Source organism: Kogia breviceps, chromosome 4 (assembly GCF_026419965.1).
Source record: "Kogia breviceps isolate mKogBre1 chromosome 4, mKogBre1 haplotype 1, whole genome shotgun sequence".
NCBI lineage: Eukaryota > Metazoa > Chordata > Mammalia > Artiodactyla > Physeteridae > Kogia > Kogia breviceps.
The window spans coordinates 110,145,334-110,156,783 of NC_081313.1; the positions used below are offsets into that span (position 1 = coordinate 110,145,334).

Sequence of the window (11,450 nt, forward strand, 5' to 3'; positions counted from 1 at the left end):
CAAGAATTGCCTATTCACATCTCTTTGCCAATTTTTCTATTAGGTTGTCTTTTTCTAAGTGATTTGTATCATTTTTAAAAATAGACTCTAGATATTAATCCTTTTCACATACATATCAAGGAGTTATTCCCAGTTTGTCATTTGTCCATTAACTTCCTTTATGGTGTTATTTGTGACTTAATTTTTAGGTAGACAAATCTTTAGTCTTTTTATTTATGATTTCTCAATTACAAGGGCCTTCCCAATCCTAAGGTTACAAAAATGTTTTCTTTTAATAGTCTCATTTATTTTTAATCTTTTAATTTATATGAATTTTATTTGAAATTTGATAAAGGATAGTGATATAATTTTAAGTTTTTCCTCTTTTCAACACTATTAAAACCTGTCCCATTGATTTGAAATGTCAGTTATAAACACTAAAGTTCTGTGTGTATTTATTTAGTTTTTATTCCTGTCCCAGTACTATGATTTTATTCATAAATTATTTATTCATTTATTCATTTGCATTATCTCTCAAATATCAACTTTAGAGTCACCTTGTGGGTTTCATTTTAAAATATTATTTTATCTTGGGAGTTTTGTTTGGATTGCATTTAAATTATGGATTACTTGGGGGAAAATGGACTCCTTTGCAATATTGAATCTCCTATTTTGGACCACTATAGTGTGTCTCTCATATTTATTCAGGGTGATTTTTGTTAGTTTGTTGTCCTGTTGTAAAGTTTTATAGCTTTTCATCTAGATCCTGTACCCTTTTGTTAGATTTCTTCCTTGGTATTTCATAGTTTTTATTGCCACCATGAATAGGATCCTATTTTCTATTATGTTTCCTGTTGGATTTTGCTACTAGGTAATGTATGTTTATTTTATTTCTGACCACCTTATTAGTCTTAATAGTTTTTCAGTTGATTTCTTAGGTTTTCTGAGTATACAGTTATATCATCTGCAGAAACAATGACAACTTGCTGTTTTTGTTCCCCTCATTTAGTCTTCATTTCTTTTTATTGTCTTGCTCAATTATTAGGCATCTCCAGGACATTATTTTAGAGTAGCAATAATAAGAGGTATCTTTCTCTTGTTCTTAGCTTTAGGAGGAACGTTTTTGTATATTTTAACATTAAATTTGATGCTTGATGTGGCTGATCTAATTAAGAAAATTTTCTGTTTTTCGCTTATTGAGGAGTTTTATCAAAACTCAGTATTATAACATACTTTTTGACACCTATTGAGATAATTTTTTTCTTTTAATCTCTTTCTTTCCTTTTTTTTTTTTTTTTTTTTGCAGTACGCGGGCCTCTCACTGCTGTGGCCTCTCCCGTTGCGGAGCACAGGCTCCGGACGCGCAGGCTCAGCGGCCATGGCTCACGGGCCCAGCCGCTCTGCGGCATGTGGGATCTTCCCAGACCAGGGCACGAACCTGTGTCCCCTGCATTGGCAGGCGTACTCTCAACCACTGTGCCACCAGGGAAGCCCTTTCTTTTAACCTCTTAATGCAGTAAATTAATTTTTTTTCCTGTTGTACTGTTCTTGGTTTCTTGGGATAAACACTATTTGGTCATGATACATTGTTTTTAACACCTTCAGTCCTAAATTTGATTTTATTTAGAATGTTTGTATCTATATTCATAGGCAAAATAAGCCTATACTCTTCTAGGAGTTTCACAGTTTCAGGTTTTACATTAAGTCTTTGATCCATTTAGAGTGTATTTTTGTGAGTGGTGTAAAATAGGGATCAAGTTTCATTCTTTTACATGTGAATATCCAATTTTCCCAACACCATCATTGAAGAGACTGTCCTTTCTCCATTGAGTATTTTTGGCTCCCTTGTCAAATATTAGTTTACCATATGTGCTTGGGTTAATTTCTGGGCTGACGATTGTGTTCTCTTGGTCTGTTTGTTTTTATGCCAGTACCATACTGGGTTTTTTTGTGAGTCTTTTTTTAAATATTGAAATATAGTTGATTTACAATGTTGTGTTAGTTTCAGGTGTACAGCACAGTGATTCAGTTACACATATATTCTTTTACAGATTCTTTTTATATATATATAAATGTATTTATTTATTTATTTTTGTCTGCGTTGGGTGTTCCTTGCTTTGTGCGGGCTTTCTCTAGTTGCAGTGAGCAGGGGCTGCTCCTCACTGCAGTGCACAGGCTCCTCATTTTGGTGGCTTCTCTTGTTGTGGAGCATGGGCTCTAGGCATGTGAACTTCAGTAGTCGTGGCACACGGGCTCAGTAGTTGTGGCTCACGGGCTCTAGAGCGCAGGCTCAGCAGTTGTGGCACATGGGCCTAGTTGCTCTGCGGCATGTAGGATCTTCCCAGACCAGGGCTCGAACCCGTGACCCCTGCATTGGCAGGCAGATTCTTAACCACTGTTCCACCAGGGAATCCCCTACAGATTCTTTTTCCTTATAGTTTATTACAAAATATTGAGTATAGCTCCCTGTGCTATATAGTAGGTCGTTGTTGGTTATCTATATTACATATAGCAGTGTGTATATGTTAATCCCATCATCCTAATTTATCCCTCCACTCCCCGCTTCCCCTTTGGTAACCCTAAGTTTGTTTTCTACGTCTGTGGGTCTTTTTCTGTTTTGTAAATAAGTTCATTTTAATCTGTTTTTTGTTTTTTCAGATTCCACATATAAGTTATATCATATGATATTTGTCATTCTTTGGCTTATTACTTCACTTGGTGTGAAAATCTCTAGGTCTGTCTATGTTGCTGCAAATGGCATTATTTCATTCTTTTTTATGGCTGAATGATGTTCCATTGTATATATGTACCACATCATCTTTATCCATTCCTTTGTCAATAAATAGTGCTGCAGCAAACATTGAGGTGCATGTATCTTTTCAAATTATGTTTTTCTCAGGATATATGCCCAGGAGTGGGATTGCTGGATCATATGGTAGTTCTATTTTTAGTTTTTTAAGGAACTTCCATACTGTTCTCCATAATGGTTGTACCAATTTACATTCCCACCAACAATGTAGGAGGGTTCCCTTTTCTCCACACCCTCTCCTGCATTTATTGTTTGTAGACTTTGATGATGGTCATTCTGACCAGTGTGAGGTGATACATCATAGTATTGATTTGCATTTCTCTAATAATTAGCGACCTTGAGGATCTTGGCTGTTGTGTTTTGGTCATCTATATGTTGTCTTTGGAGAAATGTCTATTTAGATCTTCCACCCATTTTTTGATTGGGTTGTTTGTTTTTTTGATACAGAACTGCATGAGCTGTGTGTATATTTTGGAGATTAACCCCTTGTTGGTCGCTTCATTTGTAAATATTTTCTCCCATTCTGTGGGTTGTCTTTTCGTTTTATCATTTCTTTTGCTGTGCAAAAGCTCGTAAGTTTTAATTAGGTGCCATTTGTTTATTTTTATTTTCATTACTCTAGGAGATGGGTCCAAAAAGGTATTGCTATGATTTATTTATTTTTTAAAATTTTTATTTATTTTTGGCTGTGTTGGGTCTTTGTTGCTGCATGCATGCTTTCTCTAGTTGTGGGGAGTGGGGACTACTCTTCATTGCAGTGCACGGGCTTCTCATTGCGGTGGCTTCTCTTGTTGCAGAGCATGGGCTGTAGGCATGCAGGCTTCAGTAGTCGCAGCACTTAGCTTCAGTAGCTGTGGCTCGCAAGCTCTAGAGCACAGGCTCAGTAGTTGTGGCACATGGGCTTAGTTGCTCCACGTCATGTGGGATCTTCCCGGACCAGAGATTGAACCCATTTCTCCTGCACTGGCAGGCAGATTTTTAACCACTGCCACCAGGGAAGCCCTGTGATTTATTTCATTTTCTTTAATCAGGGTCTTTTAGTTTTCATAGTAAAGATCTTTCACCTCCTTAGTTAAATTTATTCCTAAGTACTTTATTGTTTTTGATGCTATTGTAAACGGGATTTATTTCTTTTTTAGAAAATTCATTGTTAGAGAATCTCAGTTTTCTTAATGGTAAAATGGAGATAACCAAATCTAACTCTCAGTATTGTAGTAAGGATTAAATGAGATAAAATATGATTTTTTAGCATAATTGTACCTTACATAAGGTAAAGCTCATCACTAGTAGCCACTTATCATTGTTATTCCTTCAAGTAGATTAATGTAGTTACTGTAATCATTGCACAGTGGGGTTGTAAGCTCCATATTAGCAGAGAGATAAGATACAAAGATAAGTGAATGGTCCAGCCAACAGTAGTGGGCATCCACTCTGTCTGCCATGATCGTTGGTGAGTCTGGATCCCTCTAAGGACTAGAGCTTTTTCCTGCATTGTTGTCTCTTAGCAGACCTACCCATGGGCGAGGATGCACCACCTCTGTTGTACCAGGGAGCTGTGGTGTAGGCTATGTGTGTACACCTGGGACATGTGTGCCCCACCTGGAGCTTGTTCTCCACATTGGGAGTGCTTATTTATGTTGATTATAGAAGATTTTTAACTTGAATGGAAAGATGACATTTTTGAAAAATCAAGATTGTACTGTATAAAGCTAAGCATTACATGATTGGTCTCAAGAACATTCTCTGAGGTTTTTTTTTAAACAAATATTTAGAAGCTGTGTCTCTATCTTTTTGAAAGAAGTATAAAATCTGAGACTGAGATAGATGTATAAAATAGAAAATGGAGACTCGTTGCATTCTCATCAACAAGCAGAATATGTTTTTTTCTGGTTTTTATTACTTCACAATCCTTCATCTGATATTTAAAATGTATTTATGTTGAGTCATTTCTTTCTCTTTTGCTGGTAAACCGGAAGATCATGAAATGATTCTGCAGAGGCAGTATCATTACGTTCAGTTTCTTTTTTTGTATATATCAGATAAGAGACTTGTAAATGGAAGTATGTCCGCCTCATCACATCCTTTGTATGGTAATGGCAGTGATGTTTGCCTTTTTGTGACGGGTGCAACATTTATTAATTCATAAACCCACTTCCAAATAACCTAAGGGCGTTTTGACGAAAGGTGACTCTAGTAAGAACATGTTAGATTTTGACAGGCTACTTTTGTTTTTACAGACATTTCTTTTCTTCTTTTTACTGTTTTGAGACTACTGGTATTTTAAGAGTGTTGTGGGGGCAGAGGGGTGCCATGGTCAAAGAAAGTTAATGCACATATTTGGGGTTAGGGTTTCTGAATCTTCAGCTAGGAAGGGAAAATAAAAGTTTTGAGGCTCAGCTCAGCTTAAGCCTCTTTATCACCCTCTCTGAACTAACACTTTTGGTTGGTAAAAAGCTCACAGATCTGAGAAGTAAAAGCAGCTTAAGAGGTTGACTTTGGTCAACCTTAATAATAATAGAAGAGAAAAAGGGCAGCAATTCCAGAGATTCACCTATTTTCCCATAGACTAAGGGACCCTGTACACCTCCTGTCCCCTCGTTAACTCACTGTCATCTGTTCAGCAGGGCTTTTTATAACCAGTTGGTATCAGTGGAAACAGTCCTTCCATTAAGCCTAAGAAATGTCTCCTTAAAAATTGTTTCAAAAGTTTTCACAGTATTTGAGCATTTAAGGGAGTGTTTGTCATATCATAGAGAGTGAAAATGGAGAAGGATAAGGACTCCAGAGTGCTGGAATTATATATGCCTGAGAGTTTGCCATACTAGCCAATAGCAAGGTTTTGGTTCTGTTTATTTTTTCTAGCTCTTACTGTATTCTACTTTTATCATTGAGAATATTGGGGAATTTATCTCATGATATTACTTATTATATACATTATTATACACTGCATATTTTTTAAATATATACTGTTAAATTTATTGTTATGTTATATTTAAAGTATCAATGGCTTTTTCCAGAGCAATAATGAAATTTCACAGTATGAAAATGGAAGAAATCAACAAAATTATTCGTGACCTTTGGCGAAGTACCTATCGTGGACAAGGTAATTAACATGGTGTATCATGAATGCTCTTTCTAAAGCCCTATATCCAGCTCTTGCCTCATATGACTGTTCATCATGCCAGTATTACCTCTGGGCCTCTCTCTGAACATCTCTTTCCGATTTTCTAAGAATTCTTATCTTAGAATTCTTATCAAGAAAAAAATGCAAAGTTTTCTATTCCAAAGCCTGACAGGACTTACAGATTTGGCCATGGTGCATATTATATTTAGTTGATGATGTAATAGGTTCTGTCGAAGTGCAGATAGGGATAAGCTAAAATGTGATAAGAAGAAAACCATCAGGAGGAAACTCTTAATAGGGGAACTAAGAAAAAGGCACCTCTGAGACTGAGGATTGGGGCATCTGGTTGCTTCTGGCCAGGAATCTTCATCACCAGAGAAAAAGTTTCCAAACCAGCCATTGTTTTCCTCTGGTAATGTCAGCCTCACACGTTGCTTGTAACTTACTTTGATAAGGTTTGCAAGTGGCAAAAGGCTGCAGAGTGTAAGTTCCCCTAAAATCGTCTTCTTTCTGTGTCAGACATTGAATACATAGAAATTCGATCTGATGCCGATGAAAATGTATCAGCTTCTGATAAAAGGCGGAATTACAACTACCGAGTGGTGATGCTCAGGGGAGACACGCCCTTGGATATGCGAGGACGATGCAGTGCTGGACAAAAGGCAGGTATCTCAAGAGCCTAGGGAACCACCTGTACACAGAGAATTGACAGAGAGGAATCATTGTCACTGCAGTGGAAGCACCCAAAGTTGCCCTTGAATGGTAGGAAGCTCCTTATAGCACTCCTTGCTGCCATGTAAAGTGAATCAGGCTGTCACTCTCATTACACTCTCTCATTTCTAACCAGCATTTCCTGTAACATTATGTAAAGTAGGCTTTTAGAAGAGGGGCCTGAAACAGTCTCACAGGATAGCCTAAATGTAAACCAAGTTGAAGACCATTCATTGTTCCACAGGACTCCTTATGAGAATAAGGTTACTGGGTTATCAGTTATAGGCACACCACTATTTTATGTGCCACCAAGAAAGAAAAAATTCAATTGTAATTGTAAGATGCATCCTCATTTCAGAGAAGTCAAAGGGTGGGGGAAGGTTATGTTTTAGAATCAGTGACATACAGTATTAGCAAACCAGATCCTAGATGGAGCCACATGAGGCATTACAATAAGTGAGAGTCTAATTGAGAAAGTAGCCTCATCATAGGACTGAGTCCTCACCACCACTCCCAGCCTAGCCTTTGGGCCTGAGGACCATCTAAAAGAAGGGTCTGCCAGGGTCAAAGGCTTTGATACCCACAGGTGCCTCTATCCCCACCAACACACACACAGGGACTCAGTGTTGGGCCAGACCATCTAGCTCTACAGGAAGCTCTGGGAGGATAGCCTGGGTTGGATATATAGAGTACAGAGGAATAAAGTTTCAAAGAGTTGGGAAAGTGGGACCTGCATCCTTAGGGTACAAGGCTGGGTTCTTTCACTGTGCACTGGTTTGTAAAAGATGTTAAAGGTTTTTGAGCTTCCTCCTTTCAGATTAGAAGCAGAACATTATACTTGATAACATCTCTGGACCCCTGATTTTCTTAACAAAATTTTATAGTTCCAGAAACGGATGCTCACATTATCAGAGTTAATTTCATAAAAGGTTTGCAATTTTTGCTTAAAGACACTCTATGCATGTATGCATTTGTGTCATCAACCCGGACAACTGATACCAATTTATAAGGCATCTGCAGATTATTATCTTAATCATAGTCTGCAAAAATGGCAAATTTGTGATCTACAGTCAGTTATCCCCTACTTGCACTGATGATTTTTTGTGGTAATTATGAATGAGAAAATAGTTTGAATCATGTCCATTTGGATTAAAAATACTTTCTGAACAAAAGCAGATTTCTAATAGCTACTCCAAATTATAAAAATTAATTAGCAGTAATTGCTTCCGTGGTGTTGGGCGACAGAATAGACAAATGGTTTGGTAGAGGTGGGCCAGGAGCTCCAGTCATACCCTACTCTGAGTGGGTGGTGGTGCAGGTGACAACAGAGAGAAGTGCCCATCCCCAAAGGGCCAGCATCAGAGCAAAGCTTTAAGCTGCTCTAAAATCACTAACTCACTCACTGATGCTCCTTCACTCACAAATCGTGGTGGGTGGTGGAGGGGGGCATTACAGCTCAGACAGAAAGTAGTGTATACTTCCTAAACTAGTTCTTCACTCTTAATTCTTTGTCCCTTGTACCCTCAAATGGCTTCAGCGGTGGCCTAGTTTAGTATTAGGCTTCTATTAACCACAAAAGTGCCTCATAGTTTGGGTTGCTTGGATTTCCTACAGTCAAACTTAAATAAAACCATACTTCTGTACTCCTGGTACTTTTTCCCCTCCCTTCCTTTCCCTCTCCCCCTCAGAATCATACACATAAACATTTAAGTGTGGGTTAGAGCAGTGGTGCCTCTTTGGGAGCCATAGATCTCACAGAACATAGAGATTTAAAGATGTCTCTGAGGGAAAAGGTGTCTGAGGCTCTGGAAAATGTATTATGTCTAAGTTTTCTAACAAATCTCATTATCAGGAAAATAGCCAGGTTATGAAGTTTTAAGGTTGTTAATCTTATAGCATTATTAAAATTACTAGTTACAGATAAATGTTAATGCATTTCTGATTCAAGTCTGTAATTGCATTTCTGATTCAAGTCTGTAATTTGAAGTTTTGTTGTAGCTGATGTGAGGTGTTTGTGCAGGATCAGCACTGCTTTTAGCATTGTATTTCACTGCAAATGATAGGATGAGATAATGCAAATGATAGTTCACCTTCTGGAAGGGCATGAGCATTTGGTCACAGTGCCAGGCTCTCCCAAACAAAAGAGCAGTGATTTACCTAAGGTCAGTGATCCTGTGACATTGCCCTACCTTTCCCTTCTAAAGACATTATGCCAGGTCTGCCTGCTTTTCTAAGGTGAATGAGAAAAATGTGCAGTGCAGCTAAGCTCTGGTGCTTTTGTTCCAGGTATTAGCCTCACTCATCATTCGCCTAGCCCTGGCTGAAACATTCTGCTTAAACTGTGGCATCCTTGCTTTGGATGAGCCAACGACAAATCTTGACCGAGAAAACATTGAATCTCTTGCACATGCTCTAGTTGAGTAAGTATCTCAAATTTGGGGCCAAGTTATGATAGTATTTAAAGTAAGGTTAAGAGAATTCTATGATGAAAATCCTCTGCAGATGTGTCTTCCTTGAGGAAACTGGTTTTGCCAGACCTTAGGCTTTACCTGGGTCGTAATTCTTCAGATGCTTAAAAAAAGAACTACATGGTGAACAGCCACTCCAGACACATCCTGCATCTCCCCAAGAGTGTTCATAGGGAAACCCATGGTGAGGATCTCCTGGCTTGGTTTGGTTTTCCTGTAAACCCACCAGAGGGGCCCACATGTCCTGTACAGGAGTTAGCATTCCCTGCTAAAGCCTTTCTAGGTGGTAACAGTAGTGACAGTGGCTTTTAGACTATTTCCCCAGCTTCTCACGTGTGTCAGCATCTATGAGGAATGACAGTGCTTACTCAAAAAGTGTATTAGTGGTGAAGTAGAATCCAGAGGGTAAAACTGCATACACTTTTTACCGTAGTTCACCTGTGGTGGGTGCATGCTCTAGGGATAGGCAGCCTTTGCTTATGCGCTGTGCTGGCAGAGGAAAGGCACTTTCCGTGAGGTAAAGAAGCTATTTTGGGTACTTCTTGCTCCAGACAGACTCCTTCTAGCAGAGAAAACGTTTCCTGTGTGATAGCAGGGATGGAGCCAGAAGGAGACTTGAGCAGCCACAGAGCCACCTTTCTCCAGCCATCTCTCAGTAGTCCCGTGTGCCCAACAAGTAAGGGCTGGTGCTTTTGAAACCTAAGTGCATCCAGCTCCAGGCAAGGGATAAGTAAGTGGTTAGGTAAAAGAAAAAGTCTTTCAAGTCTCAGATGCATAACTAATTACCTCAGCACATAGATAACGAGCAAAAATGTTCTCAGTACACCCACTCAGGCCGCCTCTGTGTCATACCAATGATGCATCCAGTGACTGGTGGTGGCAGAATTCTAAGTAGACCCAGCTCCTAAGAAGGCAGTGGGGCTCACAGTGTTATTCCCCTTGCCTGTAGTCTGTCTTGTCTTGTCTTTTTTTTAATGTAATTTTCTTCCAGAGAAAACTAGTATCAGATCAAGAAAACCCCAGGCAAAGGAATAATCAGACCCCTAAAGTTGAGCAGCACAGATATTAAGGAAAACCCAATTAAACATTTCCACCTGCGTTAAGAATAAACTAGATCGTGTATTCTCACCAGTCTCTAAGCTAGACCTGAGTGAAGAGTCATACCATGCATCCCCACTGTCTGGAGAGGAGACGGGACATCTACCTGGCTGGGCTGAAGGCCTGATCCACCCCCCACCCTTCCCCCCGCCACTTCCTGCAGGGCTGTCAGAGGACCTCCCTGATACACAGCACAGGAAAAACCTGGTCATCACACATAGCATACATTTATGTGTCTGACAAGGTTCTCAGTGCTTTTTTTCAAATAAAAGAAAGGGTTATGTATGTTCTTTAGTAATAAAATGTTATAAATATATTGTTTCAGGATAATAAAAAGTCGCTCACAGCAGCGTAACTTCCAGCTTCTGGTGATTACTCATGATGAAGATTTTGTGGAGCTCTTAGGGCGTTCTGAATATGTGGAGAAATTCTACAGGATTAAGAAGAACATTGATCAGTGCTCAGAGATCGTGAAATGCAGTATTAGTTCCCTAGGATCTAATGTTCATTAAAAACATTCAAGATTTATATGCCTTTGAAACATGGGTCCTCAGCCAACTGCTTATTTCTGGTATTGAGTCAATATGAAAATATGTTCTTTCAAATGAGCCTTGTGTCTAGGGTTTTTAATGTCTGAGAGGTTCGAAAATCATTAAAATTGTTTCACAAGGAATTTGGACTGATTCCCTGAACTTCATCCCCCTCCAGGCAGCCTCTGACAGGCCTGTGCGGCTCAACAGCAGCACAGTTGGACTCAGCTTCCCTGCTTCCCTTCCTAGCACTGATGAAGGAGTCTATGGGACCTGCAGCTTCTTACTCGCCTTTCACTTCTCAGAGCATTAGTGAGAAGCAGTTCTCTGCCTGGATACTTTATGACTTGGGCATTTAAAATGTCAGTGTTAAGTGTTACCTGTAAATTTATTTCTTTGGATATGGTTTAAAAAACTGTTATCAGTATTAATATCTGAAGATGACAGAAATGACTGAATATTAATATTTGGCTCTGCTCTTAACTTTATAAATCTGGGCAAGTGACCTCTTAGGGCCTCAGTTTCCCCAACTATAATTTGAAGTAGTCGAATGGGGGCTTCAAGGTTTGAAAAGAACCTTAATTATCTAATTCAATACCCACTGTCTTCCCTCCCCACATATCCCTACTAGGTAGTCATCCAAACTTGGACTCTTTCTAGAGAGAGGAAGTTCCCTACTGTGCACATCCACATTTAGAAAGCTCTGCCCAAGAGCAAGGCCTCTCTTCACT

At 39.1% G+C, this 11,450-nt stretch overlaps 1 protein-coding gene across 1 annotated transcript in view; it reads left to right on the forward strand.

Annotated features, from left to right (window-relative positions):
- RAD50 (RAD50 double strand break repair protein) overlaps positions 1-10,862 on the forward strand; it is a 114,570-nt gene extending 103,708 nt beyond the window's left edge. Inside the window, exons 22-25 of the mRNA XM_059063363.2 lie at positions 5,806-5,891; positions 6,432-6,574; positions 8,910-9,043; positions 10,515-10,862. Of these exons, the coding sequence (XP_058919346.1) occupies positions 5,806-5,891; positions 6,432-6,574; positions 8,910-9,043; positions 10,515-10,701 (550 nt within the window). The 3' untranslated portion in view covers positions 10,702-10,862. The remainder of the gene's footprint in view (positions 1-5,805; positions 5,892-6,431; positions 6,575-8,909; positions 9,044-10,514) is intronic.
- Positions 10,863-11,450: the final 588 nt, after the last annotated feature.